This window comes from Eumetopias jubatus, unplaced genomic scaffold (genome assembly GCF_037043125.1).
Source record: "Eumetopias jubatus isolate StellerSeaLion01/CBP00866 unplaced genomic scaffold, mEumJub1_p1.0 scaffold_7, whole genome shotgun sequence".
NCBI classification, from domain to species: Eukaryota; Metazoa; Chordata; class Mammalia; order Carnivora; family Otariidae; genus Eumetopias; species Eumetopias jubatus.
Window position 1 is genome coordinate 41,293,465 of NW_028274813.1, and position 24,788 is coordinate 41,318,252.

A 24,788-nucleotide genomic window follows, 5' to 3' on the forward strand; every position below is an offset into this window, starting at 1 on the left:
CTGCCCAATTCCAAAATTCCACAGGACATATCAGACAACCAAGAAGCACAGGTCTAATCTAGAGTACACTCGGTCCAGGCCATACTGGCCTGGTGACCACAGTATGTCATGTAGGTGGCTCCAGCATTAATACTGCCAACTGGGGGTGATCCCAGAATTTCTCAACTACAGACCAGAACTCCCCTCACAATTGCACATGCTACCCTGTTATAGAAATCCAACTGGATTCTCTAGGAACTAGTGATTCTGTTTCAATGAGCAGACTAGAATTATACTAGCTTTTAAGAGTATGGAAGGACAATGAAAAACCACAAACCATGTGAGTAACTAGTTGGGAAGATAACCAACTAGGAAGAACGTGCGCATATAATAAAATGACTGTTGAGAAAAGTCATATAGTAAAATACTAAAAAGATGAGCACAAAGGGTGATAGGAAGGGGACATTCTAGAATGCAGAACAGAAGAACAGCCTCACATAGAGGTAAGTAAAAATGGACGGCAAGGAACTGAACAGAAGCAGAGGAAAAATGACGGTTATCATGTGCTATAACTGCAAAGGCAGTGACTCAGGGCTGACAAAATAGCCCCCATCCTGACCCAATTCAACAATACGTGCATACAAAACAACAGACCTCAGAGATGGACTAAAGAATTTGCAGAGAATTGTCGAATCATGTTATGTGCCTGAACCTAGTATGTCGTTGTATGTCAACTATAAACATTCAGGAAACATTTTTTATATTACAGAAGTTTCAGGGCACCTGGGTGGCTCAGTCAGCTGACTGTCCGACTCCTGATTTCAGCTCAGGTCATGATCTCAGGGTTGTGAGATCAAGGCCCGCTCCCCGCCCCCCACCAGGCTCCAGGCCTAGCAGGAGTCTGCTTGAGATTCTCTCTCCCTCTGTCCTCCCCTTGCTTGTGCTCTAGATCTCTCTCTAAAATAAGTAAATAAACTCTTTAAAAAATTTTAAAAACGTTTGTTTATAGTGTTGTCAGAACTGTGAAGGGCATAGGGACTGGTGTGAGAAGTTTTAAAGTTTTATATGATATTCATTAAACCCTTACTCTTAAAATGATGCAAAATGAAAGAAACCTAACTCTGTCACTAAAGAAAACAGTCATCAGGGGCGCCTGGGTGGCTCAGTCAGTTGAGCATCAGGTCATGATCTCAAGGTCCTGAGATCGATCCCCACTTCAGGCTCCCTGCTCAGCGGGAGTCTGCTTCTCCCTCTCCCTCTGCTGCTCCCCCTGCTTGTGCTATCTTGCTCTTTCTCAGTCAAATAAATAGAACCTTAAAAGAAAAACGGTCAACATTTATTGAGTACACACTACATGCCAAGCACTGTTCTAAACACTTTGTATGGTTTTTTTTTTTTAAAGATTTTGTTTATTTGAGAGAGAGAGAATGAGAGAGAGCACAAGAGGGAAGAGGGTCAGAGGGAGAAGCAGACTCCCCGCTGAGCAGGGAGCCCGATGCAGGACTCGATCCCAGGACTCCAGGATCATGACCTGAGCCGAAGGCAGTCGCTTAACCAACTGAGCTACCCAGGCACCCAAAACACTTTGTATGTTAATACAGGTATTAAGCACTGTATCTCACAACATCTCTCTAAAGTAGGTACTTTATCTTCCCCAATTTAGAGGTGAGGGAATTGACACATAACAAAGCATACTTCCAGTACGTAGGGAAACCTTGAAGCACACTGGCTCCAAGCAAATACAGGGCAAGCAGAGATATTAAACACACAAGACTTTCCAAAAGAAAGAGAAAAGTAGTCCCTGACATTCAGGAACCTGCCTAGTACTATCAGTGACAGAGCTGATCCGGCACTCATAGCTAGGTCCTGTTGTTCTCCTGTTGGACATCAACAATTTCACAGAACATCAGACAAGTCTGCTCTGTGACCAGGATGGATCAAGACAAAAACAAGACCACTTTGTAACAGTGCCTAAATACAGGAAAAAAGGTGCGCCTGGGTGGCTCAGTTAAGCGTCTGCCTTTAGCTCAGGTCATGATCCCAGGGTCCTGGGACCGAGCCCTGCCATCAGGGAGAAGCCTGCTTCTCCCTAGGCCTCTGCCCCTCCCCCTGCTTCTGCTCTCTTCCTCTCTCTCAAATAAAATCTTAAAAAAAATTAAATAAATAATACAGGAAAAAAAGAAACATTGTCCAAGCCACAAAAATGACCTACATCCTTTTTATCTTGAATGACTTGCTGCTGCTTTACCAATTACAACAGTAACCTTGGTCTAGTCTCTCCTAGATAAGATTTATTAAGATAATCAATCATAGAATTATCACTTCATGACCATGTCCAATCCAGAGCAAAGCCCACTTCCTTAAACCCTCCCCCAAATCACCTAACAAGCTCAAATCTGAGTCTTTTCTTATCTTTTTAAATTAACCAATTTAGAATTATTACAATGCCTGATAAAAGCTTGATTTTGAATAAATGTAATAAACAAACCACTTGCACCGCTGAGAGCTGCAGGCCTGCCTCCCTGCCCATGTCCTGCAGGATGTTCCCACAAAATCCTGGGCTATTGCTGTTCCCAGAGGCGGTGCCCTGGACTTTCATTAATCCATCTAACACCCTCTGAGATGCCCCATGTTATCCCATACTCTGTGTTCTCCCTCACTGCAAATGAGTAATCCAACCTATTCAACTATAGATAGGATCTTGGTGGGGTGGGAGTACTGACATAGCTAGTGAAACAGTGGGGATGTTGAAAGTTTTGGAGGATTCAGATAAAAGGCGTGCTTTATAAATACCTATATACCATTTGCTTTAGTCCACAACATTAAACTGATCTTTCTGAACCATGTTAAAGAAATTGCAATAGTAAGAAAATAGATTTCTTGCTTACCTGACGTTCCATCCATAGTAATGTACCAAGTATAAAACTTCTCCATCATCAATTTCAGTGCTCTTAATACTAGCTTCATAGATTTTCTGCGTTTTCCCTCGACCATATTTTACTTTCACTTTGGTTCCTGTTAGGCAGGGTTCCATGTCTTCCTCATCTTCCTCCCCTTCAGAGTCACATTTGCTTTCAGTTTCTTCCCTGCGGCAAGTTATAACATTGATAATGCTACTAATTTAATGGAGAACAAACTAATATATGCTAAAAGAACCCAACATGTAGAATAGTCAAAACCTAAGTATTACCTTAATAACGTGTCAGTGGAGGAGGAGAAGAAGGAGGAGAAGGAGAAGATTTTTATGGACTACCTACTAAGGAATTTATTTATTGTGTAAAGGTGCACTGTACCACAAGTAAATCTATTATTTCTTAAAGGCCAATCAATAATCACAGTTAATGATGATGTAGAGTCTGATTAATCACTTTTGATAAAACAAAGGTCCATATGCTTTGAAAAAGTCTTTAGGATTCATACTCCAGTGCCACCTTATTATGTGAAAATTATCTAGCTTGTAACTTCCTGCAACTAAATTGTCTTAAAGCTACTACTACTCAATTTTGGAATGGTTCTTCAAAACTGTTTTAGTGGGCACAATAATGAACAAGGGCTATCTACCTTAGTAACTGTCTTTTAAACTAGTTTATATTTTAAAGGTTACTCTACCCTAACAAAGAAACAACAGATATTTGAATATTAGGTTACTTGTTGAAACTGTGAGATAGTACCAGAAGAACAAAGCTTTGTGTATCTTGTATTGATTTCTTGTGTTTTTACTCCTCTCCCATCAACTTTTCTTTGTTTCAAATAATCAGGTATAAAAGAGACTGATTGACATAGGAAGGTCCAACAATATTTTTACTATTTTTAACAAACAAAACATTCTGTATTAACCCTGGTAAGGATTCAGAAGAGATCTGCACCAAAGATCATTCTAGTGTCCCAAGAGTTTTAAATACTTTAGAGGAGGCATTGTGCTTTAATAAACACAGGGCATTAATTTGGGGACCGCTAGGGGAACCGACGAAGAAGCTTTTTCAACCCCATCTGCCCTGGGAATGTTTTATCTTGAAGGACACCTTCCAAATTATATCCTGATAAGGTAATTTCAAAATACTAAGAAACTACTTCAAACAGAAATCTTTACAGATTAAAAAAATCTCCTGTTTCCATGATTCCTGTTATAGAATGAGAATACAGACTATGTTTTTCTATATATTCACTCTTTAATAAAAGGGAATATTGTTCTTCATATTCAAGTCTGTTAAACTTTCTCTAAAATAAATATGTTTCTTTTACATATCAACTATAAAGGCTTTTTAAACCACACATTTTATATATATGTGTGTTATGTGTTTTATGTATTATGTACATATAACACGTATTTTGATACTTATTTTTAACAAAACTTCAAACTATAATTAAGCCCTACTTTTTTTAAGTGGTTCACCTTTGCTTAAATTTATTGTCCGAATTTTCAAATACTACACTCACATCATTATGTTCAACTCCAATTATCTCCTCCCAGCTTTCCTAATACTAATCCTACTTCACTATAGAACTTTATTCACTAATCTAATTCACATGTAATTGTGATAGCTCTTGTACCTGTTTTTACTGATTCATAAAATTACCTCTCTTCCACTCACCAATCATTCCTAATTTTCCAAATATTTTCTCAATGGTTAATTTTTGGATGGGTGTCAGCCACTAGTTGGATGCAGCAGGCTACTCTTCCCCAATTTTCCTTAACAACTCAAATTTCTAGAAAATTTATCATCATATAATGTAATAATTGAAAAGTAACTATGGAGAAGAGCTTATGTTACAAGAACATGTGTTATGCTGTTGTTGCTGAATTAAAATTCATTTTTTAGTAGCATATAAAAATTAGTAAATCCATTTGACAACACAGAAATGGCCAACTAAACACAGTCGGACATTACTTTGATCTAGCTGGACTGCCTCATCTTTGGTTATTTTTAAGTCAGTTCAGTCCACACATGTATAATACATGGAAAAAAAAAATACCAACACTCAACAGCAAACAGGATGAACATTAAAAAAAACTGAAATTTACTGGTGTGATGTGGGGCAAGAATGTATTTTCCAAACTAGAATCAGGGGTGCATGCCACTTATTTCAATACAATAACTTGAAAAAGAAAAATGTCTTAGATCAAGCTAACACACAGAAACATCTGCTAGTACTGTGCACCCATGTGTTTGTTAGCTTTCCCACATTGTACCTTTTTTAAAATGGAATTTTTGCTGTCGCTGTTTCCTCTTGTCCACTTCCTCCATTTTTCTCCAGCTCCCTTCCCTGCTGTCAACTGCAGGACCTTTCTTTTGACTGGGTGGCGCAGCCTTCTTTGAGGCCACTGTTTAGGGCACAAGTGCTATTAAAATGGTGCGACCAGTATATTCTCCAATTCCGAAAGGCAATACACATCATCTTCACAATGTGTCTCACCTTCATCAGACAAGAGGAATGGAAGTCCCAATAAGAAAACATTCCCTCAAACCTGAATCTCTAAGCAGGAACAGAGCGCTGCTGTACCCCAGACAGGTGCTTCTGGAGAACAAATATAAGATAATGTACCTCTCTTGGCTTTTCTCTTCCTCTTCATCTGAGTCTTTATCAGAATCCTCCTGCTTTTTAATTTTCTTCTCCTTTTGCTTTGGTGTGTTTTTTCTCCCCAGTAGTAGCTCATTTTCTTTTTTCTCTGCAGTTTCATAATCATCAACTACATCCTTATTTTCTGTATCGTCTTTTAATTTGTCCTCTGTTTTCTCTTCTTCAATTTCCTTTTTAATAGAATGTGCATCTCGAGCTATTCTCCTTCGTCCCTAGTAGAAGGGGTAAAAGCTTTAAAATAGCTATCACTACAAACAAAGGGGGGAAAAGGCAGAAGATGCTTCTTTTTCTTATACCTTCACAGCAATGACTAGTCATTTCTCTGGCTTGAGACATGACAATGACAACCCATCAACCCTTGTGTACTTCTCCTTTCAATCCATGTAAATTACTTAATTATGTCCATGCCTACCATGATCCTTGGCTACATGCTACAGAAAAAATAAAAATTTCCTCATTTGTTCACTACATTATTTTATGTCACTTTTAATATTTCTTGACTACAATAAATTTTTTTAATTATTGACATACGTTATATTAATTTCAGGTGTACAGCACAGTGATTTGACAATTATATACACTATGCAGTGCTCACAAGTGTAGTTACCATTTGTCACCAGTCATCACAATATTATTGACTATATTCCCTATGCTGTACTTTTCATCCCTGTGATTTATTTTATAACTGTTAGTTTGTGCCTCTTAATCCCCTTTACTTATTAGCCATACCACCCAGGCGCCCCTCTAATTCTCCCATTTTTAAGATAAAATTTACATTATCACTTCCTACGTGACTACATTTTAAAAGGACTGAACAGGGGCACCTGGGTGGCTCAGTCGGTTGGGTGTCCAACTCCTGATTTTAGCTCAGGTCATGATCTCAGGGTTGTGAGACTAAGCCTCCGCATCGGACTCTGCACTGGGTGTGGAGCCCGCCTCAGATTCTCTCTCCCTTTCCCTCTGCCTACCCCCAACCCCCGCACTCTTGAAAATAAAAATAAATTTAAAAAATAAAAAATGAAAGGAGTGAATTGCATCAATGGCCAAAAAGTGAGCTGATTTCTTTGAGTATCTGGAGAGCTCACTGGGCCAGCAGTAACTTGTTCTTCCCCCAAGAAGCTTTAATCTAGGGGTGCCTGGGTGGCTCAGTCAGTTGAGCGTCTGCCTTCGGCTCAGGTCATGGTCCCAGGGTCCTGGGATTGAGTCCCACATCGGGCTCCCCACTTAGCGGGAAGCCTGCTTCTCCCTCTCCCACTCCCCCTGCTTGTGTTCCCTCTCTCGCTGTCTCTGTCAAATAGATAAAATCTTAAAAAAAAAAAAGCTTTCATCTAGCCTCCTGCATGCTCAACTGACCATGAAACTGGTGAGTCATTTCATTCTCTCCTAAATTCTCCCTCAAGTCCACCTTCTCACACTGGCAGAGTTCCCCTCTACTTGGAATAAAGTGAGGATAGAAAAGGGGTCAACAACTTAGGGAGCACTAGAATACATTACAATTAATATCTCAATATAACAGATGTTTTCCCTCAATCCTAACTATGTGCTATTTAAGGTTCAGAGTTGGAAAAAACGTGTATTTTTCTTATCACAAAGAACTAGAATGTAGGTCCCATGAGGGCAGAGACTCTGTCTTATTCACTTCTATATCCTATGCACAGAGCAGCTGTTCTTTATTTTTTTATTTTTTTAATGAAATTGTAATCATATAAATATATTTATAAATATTTATACAATTATATACTTATACATAAGCACTTACACAGACTTAGAAAAAAATGTAAGAACATTAATTCAAAAGGACTCACTGAAGAATAAACAGAATTTTCCATGATTTCCTTGAGGAGATACATAACTCATTCTTTAGGAAGGGTCCCTCTAAATCCAACCATTAGAAACCATATTCTCAAATTGTGTACTAGCAACACATAAGCATCTTTTTTTTAATCCCCTAGTTGCCAAAAGAGTGATCTTAAAGTAGATGGGAACCTAAAGGTCTCTGAGCAATAGAGCAGCTGTTCTTTAAATACTTGTAGGTAAATGAATGAAAACAACTGCTATCTATCACACGTTAGGCTTATATACCTTTGTCCCAGAAATCCCACTTTGATTTTTATTTTTTTAAGTTTATTTATTTAAGTAATCTCAAAACATGGGGATTGAACTCACAACCCCAAGATCAAGAGTTGCATTCTCTTCCAACTGAGACAGGCAGGCACCCTAGAAATCCCATTTGTAGAAGTCTGCCTTCTATATTCAGACAAATGAGGAGGAATTTTTACAAGGATAATTATTGTGGCACTTTTTTAATCGTAAAAAATTGGAGAAATTCTTAAGGAAGGTAAATCTATGGTACATCCATACTATGCAGTACTATGCAGGTATTTTCCGTAAGATGAGGAACATCTTTAATAATAAGAAAGTATGTCCAAAATACATATAATGGGGGATATTATTCAGTCTTAAAAAGGAAGGAAATTGTGACACATTACATGGATTGAACCTGGAAGACATTATACTGAGTGAAATAAGCCAGTCAGAAAGGACAAAACTGTAGGATTCCACCTATATGAGATGAGGTCCCTAGAGTCAAAATCATAGAGACAGAAAGTAGAATGGTGGTTGCCACAAGCTGGGGAGGAGAGGAATGGGAAGTTACTGCTTAATGGCTGGTTTCAGTTTTGCAAGATGAAAGAGGTACTGGAGAGGGACCAATGGTGATGAGTGCACAAAATGTGAATGAACTGTACATTTAAAAATGGTTAAGATGAGGGGCGCCTGGGTGGCTCAGTCACTGTCTGCTTTCGGCTCAGGTCATGATCCCAAGGTCATGGGAGTGAGCCCCAATTGGACTCCCTGCTCCGCCAGAAGGCTGCTTCTCCCTCTCCCACTCCCCCTGCTTGTGTTCCCTGTCTCACTGTGTCTCTCTTTGTCAAATAAATAAATCTTTAAAAAAAAATGGTTAAGATGATACCTATTATGTGTATTTATCACAGTTTTAAAAATTAAAAAAGAAATGAACAAACCAATTTGAATGTTTCATGAAATTCACTAGAAGATTCCACTTACTGGATGGTGGTTAAAATGGAGTTTTAAAAAATGGTTTCTGAGCAACTAAAAGAGGTAATTTCATCTCCTCTTTCACTAAATATGATTTCACTCAAAAATAAGATCTCACAGCAACTGAACTCCTTTGATAGGTGATAAATTTTTTTCTCCTAAAATTTGATAAATCCTACCATGTAGACACCATTCGTCAACGATCAAAATAGTGGATAACAATCTCTACAAGGGACTTATATACTAATGGAGCAGAGTTAGAAGATAAAAGCAGTGTGCACGTGACTAGAAAATAAGATGAAGCATAAAAAACTGCCACAAGAAAGGTATGTGCAGTGTGCTGTAGGGTAACAGAGAAAAAAGATCCCACCCAGTTGGAGGCACAAGTATTATGAAGAGGAGATTCATTCACTCAACAACTATTTAATAAGCCCTTACTTGTAGATCAAGCACTATTCTCGATGCCTGGGATCTTGGTCAATGAACAGAATAAAGACTAATCCCTGCCCTTCTGGAGTGTGATTCTAGTGCAGACTGGGGTAAAAGAAACAAATATAATTAAGAGAATATAAAGTAAATTACAGATAAAAAGAGCAACATTAGAGGGATTGCAAATACCAAAGAGAGGAGGTACATTACAATTTTAGATAAGGTGACCAGGATAAGCTTCAGTGAGGCGACTATTTAGCAAAACCTGAAGGAAGTAGGCACACTTGGGTGGCTCAGATCATTAAGCGTCTGTCTTTGGCTCAGGTCATGCCCCACATCAGGCTCCTGGCTCAGCAGGGAGCCTGCTTCTCCCTCTCCCTCTGCCTCTCCCCTTGTTCATGCTCTCTCTTTCTCTGTATCTGTCTCAAATGAATAAATAAAATCTTTTTAAAAAACAAAAATCAAAAAAAAGAAAAAAAAGACTTGAAGAAGGTAAATATGTGAGACTGACCCCAGATGAGAACGACTTGAACAGACATAAATAGAAAACAACAGGAGGAATGGTTTTTCAGCTAGAAGAAATAATATTTACTATATTTGGAAAAAACAGCCAGACTAGTCTGCCTAAAGCACAACTCAATACTGGAAAATAAACTAGGTTCACCAGACTATTTTTGTGTATATCTGAAAATGTCCATAATAAAAAATTATAAGTAATGTTTAAAATAAACCAGATAAAACTAATATTAACTACTTACTCGTGGAGATTTTAATTCTATTTCTTCTCTTTCACTTTCACTGTTTGAATCAATATTTTCCTCAGGTTCACTCTTCACTTCTACTAAAGGCATTTCTTGATCTACTTTTAGAGCCTCTTCCATTGATTCTTCTAAGTCTTTTTTTTCCTCTTTTACTTTTGGTTCATGGTGGTGAACAGTTCTGAACTGAATATTTGCAGAACGGCAGTATTCCTCAAAACCATAGAGATACCTAAACAAACAATATTTCATTTTAGGAAATCTTAGTCTTTACATTGAACTTGAATATTATTAAATACACACAGATTTTTAAAAAGTAAAACTCAAGACTTTTTTTTAAGTACTTTTTCTATGTTACTAATTTCTCAGTGTTTTATACAGGATTATCAACAGAAATATTGATAAAATTTCTTCCTGAAAAATCTGCACCTGTGATAACTGAACATAGCTATCATAGTTTTGATATGAAGGCTATTCACCATAAACGATACAGCTCTATAACACGTATCATCATTTCAGACTATGAACACTGCTGGATCCCTGACTTTGAAAAGGAAATCAGGACAACATGAAAAATGGAGTAAAGCCGACCTGGTGCAATGAAATATCGTTCAGTCACACGTCTCTATTAACCTAAACCTTTTTATACACTTTCTCTAACTTCATTGTTCTTTGTTGTGTTCTTGTTTAACTGTTAACAAATTAAATGGAAAATATTCCTGTAATATGTATTCTTTGATGAATAAACTATACTACTTACTTTCTATAAGCAGTTTTTACATTGTAGGAAGCAGCTGAATTCAAAATAGGAATGCCAAGGTCCATATAAATTTGCTTCCATACAGCACCACTATCAATCTGGAAAATTAAGTTTTTATTTGTTAACATTTACAAAGGGAAATAATCTTTACACTAATATTCTAGGTTCATTAAGAAAATGTGTTTATTACCTACAGTGCATTAAACAGTGCAACATTAGATAATTTAACTTTTCATTACATCCTTACTTACATTGTCACATCCGCCTTGATGATAAACCAGTCTAAAGAGTTTGAAGAGATTGAGATCTTTATAGCCCAAAACAGGTGGTTTGTTGATTGGAGTACCTTTTTAACATGAAGGCATGGAAAATGCTGTTACAAGGCTATCAGTACAAACCTTTCCAATTTCTAATTTCCCAAATTTTATTAATCAGAAGCATATATTTAAAGGCCCTTAAATTATGTAAGGCAACACAAAATATTCTCTATATTCTTTATACAGCATTGTGGCGGTCTCTAGATTTACCTCTATGACTAATAAAATCACCTGTCACTGAATAGGGTAGAACTAAAACCTACAACTGCAAGGCATAGCCAACAATATTTCTGGTTCAAGGAGCCTGGGCAAGAACATACACAATGGAAAGGGTACAATTTAGGGCACAGATCCATTTTCACTGCTTGAACACAAGTGTTAAGACTGTTAGCAGTAACCTGAAGGATGATTTCTCAAAGTCACAGAATTCCTAGGACCAATTTACTGGAGGATTTTCCAGGACTTATGTAAAGTCAAAAAGTAGAATAACTGATAAAGCCCATATTTCTTTTAACTCTATTATAAATCCTATTCTAGGAGTGCCTGGGTGGCTCAGTTGGTTAAGCGTCTGCCTTTGGCTCAGGTCATGATCCTGGGGTCCTAAGGATCGAGCCCTGAGTCGGGCACCCTGCTCAGCGAGGAGTATACTTCTCCCTCTCCCTCTGCCGCTCTTCCTGCTCATTCTTTCTCACTCTCTCTCTCTCAAATAAATACAATCTTAAAAAAAATTCCTATTTCTATTTAGATAGGAATTGATCTCCTACTTTGTTTCATTTGTTGAGACGAAGGATCAGGCTAGTTTACTTGCTGCAAAGACAGCATTAGTAACTAATGGGCATATAGATTAATATGACGACTGTTCCCTTTCCATTACTGAAATATTATTATAACATTTTTTGGTTTTGTAAGTCCCAAGCAGACTAAGTATAATTATACCCATACAATTTTCCTATATATTTCTGCTCAAAATAAGTATTAATAGTTGTTTTCATTCCAAATACTTATTTTCAACTGTAACTAATTCTTAGGCTTTACTTAAAATCCAAATTTATATACCCATGATTCTAATAAAAATAATGCATAAACCTACAATGTAAAACTGTAAAAGAAATAACTACTTTTAAATAATGAGCATGAAATACCTCTGTCTTCCATAAACTTATACAGCTGTTGGAGGAAGTTGTCCCTCTCTTCAGGATCAAGTTCTTCCTCAGGCTGTAAAGTATATAAATACATAGAACAATGAATAGGGTGAGATATAGTTTTCTTTTTAAATTTTTTTTTGTTGTTGTTTTATGAACCCAACATAAATGTTAATAAAGCTGAAAAATATGAATTTCCTCCAAACTCTACAATGCTAGACTTTAGGTCATATTTTTATAGAGTTGATTTGATACAACTGTCAAAATACACAATCTCTACCCTTCATCCATCTATCAAGCCAACCCTACCCTTGAATATCAATATAGGGATTAAGACTAGCCATGAGGAAAAGGTTCAGGAATCAGGTAAGAGTGTTTTTACCTCATTTGGTTTAGTTTTTTAAAAAATCCATCAAAATAGCATGTGGCCCACACAAATGTATATAGATAAGCACAATAATTACAAACATTTATTATTTAAAAATAACCCACATACAAATATTAAAATTTGTTATTGAATGAATATAAACTAGAGGTTGCAAAGTCACATGGCAAAGGTTTTTTTTCTTTGTTTTGATAGCACAGGGGTTTAAAGAAATTTATATATATTTAGGGGCGCCTGGGTGGCTCAGTCGTTAAGCATCTGCCTTCGGCTCAGATCATGATCCCAGGATCCTGGGATCGAGCCCGCATTGGGCTCCCTGCTCGGCGGGAAGCCTGCTTCTCCCTCTCCCATTCCTCCTGCTTGTGTTTCCTCTCTCACTCTCTCTCTCTCATAAATAAATAAAATCTTTATTAAAAAAATAAAGAAAAATAAAGAAATTTATATATATTTAAATGATACATAAAATTTCACTTTGTCTCAGGCCCCACCATCCCTTCTTGTATCACATTAGCCTGCTTTTCTCATTTGCCCTTCTTGCACAGCTTCTGTAAATAAGACTTTGCAACCCCTGAAAAGAAAATGAAAATTATTGCTTAAGGAAGGGAACTAGATACCTAACCACAGATTAGTTCCTGGGGGATGGGGAATCAATGGAAACATTCATGTAGAAAAAAAAAAATCTACTCCTACAAGTACCTATTTAAGTGTTAATTTTACTAATTACGTAAATCTAACGATTTCTTCTTACAATGTCAAAGTCTTGGCTCTAGTAAAACAGATTATGGGTTTTAATAAAATATTCCCTTTCCTGATAGATGACTTATAAACTAATACTTGGGAAAATTCTTATTTAAAATTTAACAATACTGTGGAGAAACAAACAAAACACTAATATCTTTCATCCACATAAATTATAATTTCAGAGTACTGCTTTCCTACGTTCTAAAAGAATTTAGATTTTTGTCTTTCAAAGCCATAAAGCAAAAGCAACTATCACCCAACAGCGTATTCACTGTCCAGAGGGGAACAGGTCCTTTAAAATTATGTAGTCTTGAAGAATTTTAATCGCTAAAATATAGCAGCCAGAATCAATGAACATGCAGTTGATTAAAATATATAATAAAAAAAAAAACCATGAGGCAATCAACAGAGAATAAAATCTTTTAGTACATTCACTCAGAATGATTTATAGCTCTGGAGTACTTTGAGTTTTAACAAATACAAAGAAACTAAGTCAAAATTCTAAGCCTCACAAATTAGCAATACTGAATTAACAATCAGTACAGAGTTAATAGGGGTCATTACTAAATGTTCCAATCAAAAGATGGCAGTTTTTTCCCCATGTGAATTAAAAAAAATCTGGCTTTTGCAAGGTAATTAGAACAACTACCAATGAGTTAACTCAAAAAAGAAAAAAAAAGTAATCCACTAGCCCAAGAACCATTTCAAATATTATTTTTAAAGACTTCTGGTATGGGGGGAGAAAAAAAACCTTATGCCAGATTGCCCCTATGCTTAGCTTCTGCCTCATAATTACAATATTTTCCCTTCAGACCAATACCTCATTTCCAGTAGTTTTGATCTGAAAGAATTCAAATAAAACCACTGTATCCAATATACATAAAAAGTATTTTTTTCCAAAGGCACTGACTTGAAATCAAAATTTTTTCCAAAAACAAACAAACAAAAAGAACCCATCAACTGCAAATTAGGTATTAAGGTTGTACCAAACATTTCATAATTCTTACTAAGTTTTATAGATAAAAATTGGTGTTTTAAATACATTTGATTTAAAAGTTAGTGGATGTCCAGGACACCTGGGTGGCTCAGTTGGCTAAGCATCCAACTCTTGATTTCGGCTCAGGTCATGACCTCAGGGTCCTGGGATCAAGCCCCATTTCAGGGTCTACACTCAGTGGGGAGTCTGCTGAAGATATCCCACCCCACCACCCCCCGCCAATCACGCACTCCCACTCTAATAAATAATCTTTAAAAATAAAATAAAAGTTAGTGGATGTCCAAGAGTATATGAAGTTCCATGAGAAATTATGGCCATAAAATTCTAAGTTCAGGTGCAGTTAACAAGTGTAAAAACAAGACATAAATGAATAAAAAATTCTGCTTATAAATAAATACCTGCTTGAGAAGAAATTTATTTTCCACAAGAAAAAAAGATGAGAGTAGAAACATAGTTTAAAATTTACCTAATGGTCTAGGGTGGGGGGATGGGTTAGCCTGGTGATGGGTATTAAGGAGGGCACGTTCTGCGTGGAGCACTGGGTGTTATGCACAAACAATGAATCACGGAACACTACATCAAGAACTAATGATGTAATGTATGATGATTAACATAACAATAAAAAATTAAAATTTACCTAATGGTCTCTGCAAAAATTTAATTTCTTAAAATAAGTAATTCTTCAGTCTTTTTTTTGCAAACAGCTGTGTTATTAGTCACCTTGGACTAAAACTGCATATGCTAGAAAACGCCTCCAACTGGAAGAATCTGCCTTTATGGCCTTTGTATGGGGGCTCATATTTCCTCTCATGGTGTGCTTTCTCTGTTCGTATTTTTTAATGCAGTTTTTTTTTTTAAGATTTATTTATTTAAGTAATCTCCATGTCCAACGTGGGGCTCAAACTCACAATCCCAAAATCAAGAGTTGCATGCTCTACTGACTGAGCCAGCCGGGCGCCCCTGTTCATGGTACTTCATACCTGTAGTATCTCTCTTCTGGTCAATTACCAGAAGGTGTTGCATTCTTAAAGGGTTTTAGAGTAATATAAGCTTGTAACAATGGGAGGTAAAGTCCACTAGACTGCTGATACGCCTTCTTTCCTTCATTCAGTCAAGCACGTGAAGAGGAATTATGGACCCAGTAAAATGTCAGGATGGAGAACAGGGTTAAGGATATGGAAGAAGGATGAACGTGATCATAATTTCAAGAAATTTATAATTTTATTTAGCATCAATATATACTACCCAGTGTTATATATGTAGTTGTGCATCTATCTAGTAAAATATGAGTTTTCTGACTTTGGAAACTGTATCTTCAAATTCAGTTCAGACATTTATTGATGTCTACCATAAGTCAGGGAGGGATATGCAAAAGTACTGTGATTAAAATGAGAAGACATGGTACTTTCTACTTTTGACCCTCTGAGTCTAGCAGAGGGTGTAGCAATGAAAAACAAGCCAATGTAATACAATATTAAAACTGTTGCAAAATATATAAAAAAAATACAGGAGGGTTCAGTGGTTCTGCTGGGGATGGAATAATAGTGGTTATATTAGGGAAAGCCTCAAAATGTGAAGAGTGGAGAGCCCAGGAGCTAGAGCAAACAGCATAACCATGAGGCCGGCAATAGCAGGCTGTGATTAAGAAAGCACTTTTTAATGATATGCTAGAGAATCAGAACTGGAATCTGAGAGAGCTGGAGAGGAATTATATCAGATTTGTGTTTTTAAAAGCTCTCTGCCAAGAATGAGTTTGATGGATTGGAAGTGAAAGGGCAGTTATTACAACAGTCCACAAGGAGGAGGATCAATGCTTGAATTAGTCTTGCTCTCCGACGATGGAAAGATGACCCCCTACTCCAGAAGGAGAAAGAGAGGAATAAACGCTGAGACTCTTTTTAGTTTAAGTCTAAGTTATTCATGTTTATAATCCTAAAGGTTCCCACACATTGTAAGGGCTCGAAAGGTTAAAGACATGCCTATTTTACCCACAATTTTATCACCAGGGATTGGCATTTAGCTAAGACACTCTGTTATTATGTGAATGAAAACAATGTCTGTGTAAATAAACTGGGGAGATTTTCTTCAATTATTTCACATTTGCTGAGTTTCAGAGCTAGCATTAATGATAATATAAATGCAACAGGACTCAAATAAAAGAAAAAGCAAGAATGGCTGAGAATGGGGGCACCTGACTGGTTCAGTCGGTTAAGCATCTGCTTTGGGCTCAGGTCATGATCCCAGGGTCCTGGGACAGAGCCCCGCATTGGGCTCCCTGCTCAGTGGGGAGCCTGCTTCTCCCTCTCCCTCTGCACCTCTCCCACTCCATACTCTCTCTCTCTCAAATAAGTAAAATAAAATCTTTAAAAAAAAGAAAAAGAGAATGGCTGAGGATGTTCTAAAGTCACAGGTCACTGTGGCACAATCACTTGTTAGCATTCACTTCATTCTTTTCCTAAATACATGGTTCAGAAAACGATTATTCATTTAGAAATGGTGTGAATTCTAATGAACGATGGGACTTTCTGCATTTTACTGGGATAAGAGATAAATAAAATACCTGTTTTTGCTATTAACTTACCTAGCTAGCAAATCTCCTCCCCAGAACACAAATTAGGACAATATACAGCAAGTGTCCCAATTGTGAAAATATGTCAGTAAAAGATGATGCACTTTACACAAGCCCCTCACACCCATGTATCTTCTACACAGTTCTAAGGAGTAGGTCAGGATAGTTTCTTAGCACAGACCAGATTAGAGCCACAAAAACCAACATTGTGAGAGTGCAAAAGGGTATAACTAAACTTGATTTTTGTGGTTTCACTGGACTGTATTGTATGTGAAGTATACGTCTTTTGTTGATGGGTATCTCATTGCTCATGAGACCCTACAGGTATCCTTAATAAATTATTAATGATTATATGACACCTTCTTCCTTTCTTAAAAAAATATATTCCAGGATACTGTGCTTATTTTTCCATACCAAAATATTGTTTTTGTGAGTTAATGTCATTTTGAACAACAGCAGCTTCTTTCAGCCTGCATGCTGCTGCTACAGCCCCACTCTGGCCCTCTTCGTTGGCTCCCCTTCTCACCCCATCCCTGGCACTGCAGCACACAGCTTCTCAATTCTTCAGTTCTTACAATCCCTTATCTTCCATCCCCCACCCCACCTACTCCAAAACAAAGAGGCTGAACTTGGGAGTCCTCCCGCAGCAGGCAGATTCTGTTGGAGAAGAGGAGGTAATAAGACAGTGCCCTCGAAAGCTCTACTCTGGAGAACGAAGCACTGCAAGAAGCACAACAGAAGTGGCACCTCTGAAGCTGCCCCTGGGCTGGAGGATGGACATGAAAGAAGCAGTGATACCAGTAGCTGCTCAGGCTTTTATTGTAGAAAATTTTAAGTTTGAAACATATTAAATAGCCACAGTGATTTTTTTAAACTGTGCAATAAATGCTAGAACAATTTATTACTGCGGTGAATGCACAGAACATTTATAGGTCATATGCAACCTTAACTCAAGAAGAGCTGCTATTTGTTCCTACATATAAGTCTTGGATTCCATGTAGATTCTTGTTGGATTCTTTAAATCTCAGCTATTGTTTATCATTGTCTTAGTTTTTTCAACTTTCCTTTTATCTTCCCTACTTTATTTAATACTGATTAAAGGGCTGGGCAACAGAAAAGTGATACTCAATGTAATATACCTGAAAACTCAACAAGCAGCTTGTGAGTAAAATCTAAATGTGTGTATATGGAGAAGCAGAGTGTTAAAAAAAAATTATGTATTGCTGGAGAATAGTAGCAGGGAGAATAGAAAAGTGAGCACAGGTCAATTATGAAGGGCCAGACTTATAAAGGGCTATGATAAAAGACCTAAACTTCATCCTATTGGTGCTACGGCCATTAAAGAGTTTCTAGCAGGAACGCTTTGTGTTAGAAAGAGGTACGAAGAATGGATTGGAGGGGAAAAGACCTATCAGAAGACACCTGAAATAAGTGGGACAAGGAAGAGGAGTATCAGTCAAGAACCTTTATTGCAAGTGGCAGAAAAGTGTCCCAAACTAGCTTAACCCAAAAATAATTAATTTATAAGCTCACAAAATTATGTAAGGAAATGAGATTGTCTACTGAATGCTGCCTAAAAAAAGAAAGCATATGTTATGAAGAGAAAGTAGATACCTTATCAAAGTGAAATTTCTGGAACCTTACAACAAATCTTTCAACACTTTGTTTCAAATAGCAGCATGTGAGGATAATTGCATGGCCCACACTCGTTCATTTATTCAGAAACTATTTAATGAAGGTTTAATATTAGCCAAGCTCTGTGGTAGTTGGTGGATATGCATATTGGGGGGAAAAGGAAAAAACTACAACAAAAAAACCGACATCCAGTTTTCATAGACTTTACAATGCAGAGAAGAGAAAAATTTTTTAAAAGTCTGTGAAAACTTCTGTAATGTCTCTACACCTCTGTTTCCTCACTCATAAAAAATCCTGTTGTGAGGATTCAATAAACAATCTTTAAAAGTCATTAAGTCTCCAAAACTAAGCTGAGAACATTACTCAGTTTTGGCATCTTTGCCTGTTTCTATCTCCTACAAAGACTAAATGTTTTAACTACGGTATAAGGAAAGCTACATCTTACTGATGATGTATGCTCTGGTATAACTGATATATTCTGTTGTCGTAACACCTCAGTGAAATATAACAAACGAAAACCTAAATTTAAAAAGAAAACTTAGGGGCGCCTGGGTGGCTCAGTCTGTTAAGTGTCTGCCTTCGGCTCAGGTCATGGTCGCAGGGTCCTGGGATCAAGCCCTGCGTCGGGCTCCCTGCTTAGTGGGGAGTCTGCTTCTACCTCTCCCTCTTCCCCTAGTTGTGCTCGCGCTCTCTCTCTCTGTCAAATAAATTTAAAAAGTTAAAAAAGAAATAAAAAGAAAACTTAATTAAAAAAAGAAAAAGAAAAAACCCAGTAACATTAAGTCTAGTAAGTGGTGGTCCATTAGTAAAAACGACTCCCCCTAGGCTATCAGTAAAGCCCATGTGCCACAAGTAGAATTCTAAACTGTCCAGAAAGTTATCATATGTAAAAACTATCAGTTGACAATACAGATTTTAGAAGAAAGGAAACAGAGAAAATTCACATTTTTTTTTTAAGATTTTATTTATTTATTTAATTGACAGAGAGAGACAGCGAGAGAGGGAACACAAGCAGGGGGAGGGTCAGAGGGAGAAGCCGGCTTCCCGCCGAGCAAGGAGCCCGATGTGGGGCTCGATCCCAGGACCCTGAGATCATGACCTGAGCCGAAGGCAGGCGCTTAACCACTGAGCCACCCAGGTGCCCTGAAAATTCACATTCTTAATAGGCACTAATCATTTAGGATAAGGGCTAAAAGCCATGACAGGACTGTATTAAAAGAATACAGGGACGCCTGGGTGGCTCAGTCGGCTAAACATCTGCCTTCAGCTCAGGGCATGATCCCAGAGTCCTGGGATTGAGACCCACATCAGGCTCCTTGCTCAGCAGGGAGCCTGCTTCTCCTTCTGCCTGCTGCTCTCCTTGCTTGTGCTCACTGGCTTTCTCTCTCTCTGACAAATAAATAAAATCTTAAAAAAAAAAAAGAATACAATAATTAAATCTTGAGTAAATATGAAGGTAAGTAATGTCCAATATACTACTTTTAGGAAGAGGTGACATTATACAATATGTTTTAGAAGTATTTCAATATAAAAGAAGAAATACAACTACTTCTGTGCCCTAAAATCAATTTTTTCCAAGAGGAATCACATTGAGATTTCTCATTTAAAAAAAAATCTGCTGAGATTCAGTGCAGAGAACAGACTGGAGAAGGCCAGCAGGGACATAGGAAGGTTACTACTGCATTCATGTAAGTAAAGGAGAATAGTCGGTTAGACTATGGTGGCAGAGAGTAGAAACAGGGAAGTGGGCAAACCTGAAAGCTATCAACTAGGCAGAAGAAAGAAGATTTTGGTGTCCCATTGGTTAGAGGGGCAAGAGTGGGAGGATTAAGGTGACTGCCATGTATCTGGTTTGGATAATTGGTGGATCATGCTTCTATTCAAATAAATTAGGGACAACCATGAAAAGGACCAGTGTGGGGGGAAAAATGAAAACAGTTCTTGTACATATTGAGTTTGCGTACTTACAAAATAAGCCTCGTTGGCAGTTTACTATAAATGTCTGGGGCTAAGAAGAGACATCTTTGAGGTACATATAGATTTGGAGTCATTATATCATTTAGTTAGGAAGTAAACTAGAAATAAAAAGTAATGTCATGGATGTCAGGTAACTGAAGAAGGCAGGCATGTCAAAAATGCTGAATACTGCTAAGGAGTCAAATGAGATCATGACAAATATTTTTTGGATTTAGTACAGAAAATTTGTTGAAGGTCACTGGTTGTTTTAGCTGTGGTGGGAGTACAAGGCACACTACAGCGAATTAAGAGTGAACAGGAGGTCAGGAAATAGAACAGTGGATGTAACTGAGTAATCTGGTCATAAGGGTGAGGAAAGAGGACAGTAGGTGGAAGGGCTGTCAGAAGGTTGGGAGAGATGGAAGCATGTTTTTTTTTGTTTGTTTTTGTTTTTAAAGATTTTATTTATTTATTTGAGAGACAGGGAATGAGAGACAGAGAGCACGAGAGGGAAGAGGGTCAGAGGTAGAAGCAGACTCCCTGCTGAGCAGGGAGCCCGACGTGGGACTCGACCCTGGGACTCCATGATCATGACCTGAGCCGAAGGCAGTCGCTTAAACAACTGAGCCACCCAGGCGCCCTGGAAGCATGTTTTTAAAAACTGATGAGAAAGAAACAATAGAACGGAATAGGTTAAAGATCCTGGAAAGAAGCAGTCGTTCAAAATTTAAGATAAGAAAAAAGGGAATGAGAACCAGAGCATAAATTGAGAGACTCATCATATAGAAGAGAGCAACATATTATCAACTGTACTTAAGGAAAGAGAGCAGGCAAGTGAAGTGTCGCGCATGCTCCCAATCTGATAATCCTAGTTTTTTTCTCAAGTTGGAGTGGAGTGGGGCAGGGTTAGCAGACACAGTGATTTGATTATAGAAACTGGGAATTGACTAATGGTGTTGAAGGCCCAGCAAAAGCTGGTGGTCATAAAATTTAGAGTGGTATCATTCTTCCCTGTTGCATACACTGAAACAGAAACTTTCAGGGAACACATAAGATGTCATGATATATTCATTATGTGGTAAGACACTTTATAATTTCAGAAAACAGTTCGACAACAATCTGCCTAAATAACAAATTATTATATGACTCTTGTATTATATCAGACTTGATGAGACTAATCATTTTTTCCCCTACTTGAAAAAGTACACACATTCTACTTTTCATCATCAAGCTGTAGTTTGGATACAATCACATCCAAGGCTTTATATTCAGTCAACCCTCTTTCATGCTACCACAACTATGAAATAATTTGATCTGAGAAGTGACTTTTTGTAAATACATAAAAATGCAGCTATAATTGTGTGTACAAATATGCAATCCTCATTAATCTGATTAGGTGAACCTAATTTGGTTAGTCTTACACTAATTCTGTGAGAAAGGTCTGGCTAAACACATTAGGACACTTTCATTTGCTTGTTCAATAGGCTAAACTTCAAGACTTTTGCAAATAAGTTATTATATTTGAATGCAAGTTAAAGTCTCAATTATTCATTGAAAACTGACTTTATAGAATCTGCTTAGAAACACCTGATTGACAGCTGGAGTTACTAGATATACCTAAAATGCTAATATTACCTTTAAATTTTTCTTTAAATTTTATTGACTTAGCATAATTTTCCTGAGTTATCAAGCATTTACTATAGGTTTATACCCAAAGTGATTCAAGATCACTAACAAATGCCTTTACAAGACAACATAAATACAAATAACACTTGATTTAACCATAAGAAAAAAATTCCAGTTTCCATAAATAAAAAAACACAAGCACTTTGATTTTTATAATAGTGGAATATTATCCTAGGCAATAGATACAATAGTAATCCCTAGGAAACTCAAAGATTGGAGAAATGGGTGTCAGTACTTCTAAACAAAAAAAGAGCATCTCATAAAAATTCACTAAATTCTTATTTTCATTACTAAATATGAAATTAGAAGGGATTTTTGTAAGGGCCCAACAATAAGACTACGTATGGCAAACTAAAAGGATATGCAACTAGTCAAATCCCCCTAAATGTCTTCACCTATTCACTTTATCCTTAGACAACTTCCTACATTCATCCAAAGTGAATATAAGGAATAAATGAATAACTTATGAATAAACACCATTACTTAGTTTACATGGACTTTTCAATTTCAAAGCTCAAATCAGTGTATCTTTTCTATTATAAAATTTTCTTAACAAAAGACATTTAAATAATACCTACAAAAATATTCTCCAGGGCTTTTTTCAACATAATTATCAACAGGTTAAAATTTACAGTCATCAATATAGATTGCACCTACTTCCTGTCAGACTCTCAAGTCTTTTCCTACCCAGTAACAGTATGAAACATATTTCTTGTATTCCAATCCTGAACTACAAATGCTTAGGAATTCAAAATAGTAAGTAAAAAAGATGCTCCTCCGTGGTAAAGTCATTAATCTCACGTCTTATTTAGGCTATTTTAGGGTACTCAAAGCATCAAATATGAAAATGATGTCCACTGTCCCTTAATACTACAAAGTATCTAACACTTGTATGATTCTACTGCATAAAATTTACGTCAAATGACAAGCTGAAGTACGGTTATAGTGGCTTACAGAATGTTAAAGATCTTTTTTTATTATAAAGCAACATTACATTTTCATGAAAAGCATAGCATTACTACGTTTCAGGAAGAATATGATCTACAATGTAATACAACAGCTTAGCCTCACCTATGTAGTAAAGGCCTATAATGACTAAGCCAGGTAGGCCCTTGCTTATCAGACTTTAAATAATTTTATACCATACTTTTTTTTCCTTTGTTACATATAGACTAAACTGTTTTTCAGTTTACCAATACATTAAATTTTTAAAAATTACTGTTCAAGACAAATTAGAATGATTCAGCAACTAAATCTTAAATCCAAGAGCAAGAAATGCAGCTGATTTTTTTTTTCTAAAGCAACCAAAATCTCACTCAAGAAATCTACCTCTATGGCCAGAAAAAAAGAGGAATTAGTTCCTGTCAAGTAATTCAATAAAGTATATGCTATGAAACTGACCATCTGGAAAATAATTTAAATTAACAGACAACTCAGTGCCTAAATGTTGTAATTTTGCTTTTATTTTTCAGTAAATGAAAAGCATTATTTTTCACTTAATTTTAACAGGTTCATAATTTAAGTAACACATTTTAAGAAGATACTATCCCTTACAAATGTCCTTACATTTTTAAATTTCTTTACTTATTACCTGCAAACAATAGGTAACAGAGCTTGCCTCTGCTCTTCATTCCTTTTTACTAACATTTACTAACAGCTTGAATAAAACACTGATTTTTATGAAATTAATAGCTGTAATAAGAACACTATTTACTATTTACTATTTTATAGCCATCTTTTCCAACCTTACTACAAAGCTCTTTTTCCTCTCTTTGTTTAAAATTTCAGGATTTGCTTTTTGGGGGGTGGGGAGTAAAGAAAATGCATTCTAAAAGGGACAGCAATTAAAAGTATTAGCAAAAATAAACTAATTTTTTTTCAATATTTGGCAATATCAGATCCTAACTAATGCTAATTCTTTAAAAAAAAAAAAAAGCAAAATCTGACTGCAACAGTTCACACCCTGAAAATGTGGCCTATTTACCCTGAAAACATATAATCTCTAAATAAATACAGATAAAATATAAAAATCACATTTAATAGACTTCAAATCCTGAATTTTGCCAAACTGTCTCATTATCATTTTCATTTCAAAATCTATCTTATGTTTCAGAAAAATAGCCTTCATCCTCTGATAGTCTAAAAATAGACTCCTACTGTCTCTTTTACAAGAAACAATTACGCTTGGTTATGAGCCCTACCATTATTAGCCACATCATCAACACCTAAAATTCTCATTTAACCCCGTTTTTGGCAATCAAAATGGTAACTAAATATATTTTAGAAAAAAAATCTTACCTATATGCTGCATTTTCTTTCAAATGCAAAATGGTTAGATTCCCCTTCTACTTAATCAGTACAGTGTCTGAACATTTTTCAGTCTGACTTGCAAATATTTGCTTTCCCTCTTAGGGCATAGCATCCGCAGGGTTATACAGCACTACTTACATTCTCTTCCACATAAAAATCAGACATTACATGAAAGGAAAAGAAAGACAGCCCATTTCAAAGCATCTGGCAAACCTCCATTGGCAACCTGCCAAGCCTCTGCTAAACCTTCCTGTCTTTCCGAGCATGCTCACTTAAAACCAACAGCACGTTACTATGGCAACTCTGTAGGCAGCCTGTAAGTATGAACCGCCATTCTGATTTCAGAGTGCAAAAAACCAAATACTGCAGGGGAAGTAAAAGGAAAGAAATATCACATACCCTTCATCACATACAAGTATACTCATTTTATTTCATAAATTCACATTTGTACATGTAAAACAGAAACAAGCATTCCACGTTTTCCAAG

At 36.7% G+C, this 24,788-nt stretch overlaps 1 protein-coding gene across 3 annotated transcripts in view; it reads right to left on the minus strand.

The window, feature by feature from the left end:
* Positions 1-24,788, minus strand: part of ARID4A (AT-rich interaction domain 4A) — a 65,366-nt gene that overhangs the window by 17,218 nt on the left and 23,360 nt on the right. For all 3 annotated transcript variants that reach the window (XM_028113119.2, XM_028113055.2, XM_088024580.1), the window contains exons 12-17: positions 12,023-12,095; positions 10,815-10,909; positions 10,564-10,661; positions 9,804-10,035; positions 5,524-5,771; positions 2,868-3,065 (exon numbers count right to left, since the gene is read on the minus strand). In XM_028113119.2, coding sequence (XP_027968920.2) covers positions 2,868-3,065; positions 5,524-5,771; positions 9,804-10,035; positions 10,564-10,661; positions 10,815-10,909; positions 12,023-12,095 — 944 coding nt within the window. The remainder of the gene's footprint in view (positions 1-2,867; positions 3,066-5,523; positions 5,772-9,803; positions 10,036-10,563; positions 10,662-10,814; positions 10,910-12,022; positions 12,096-24,788) is intronic.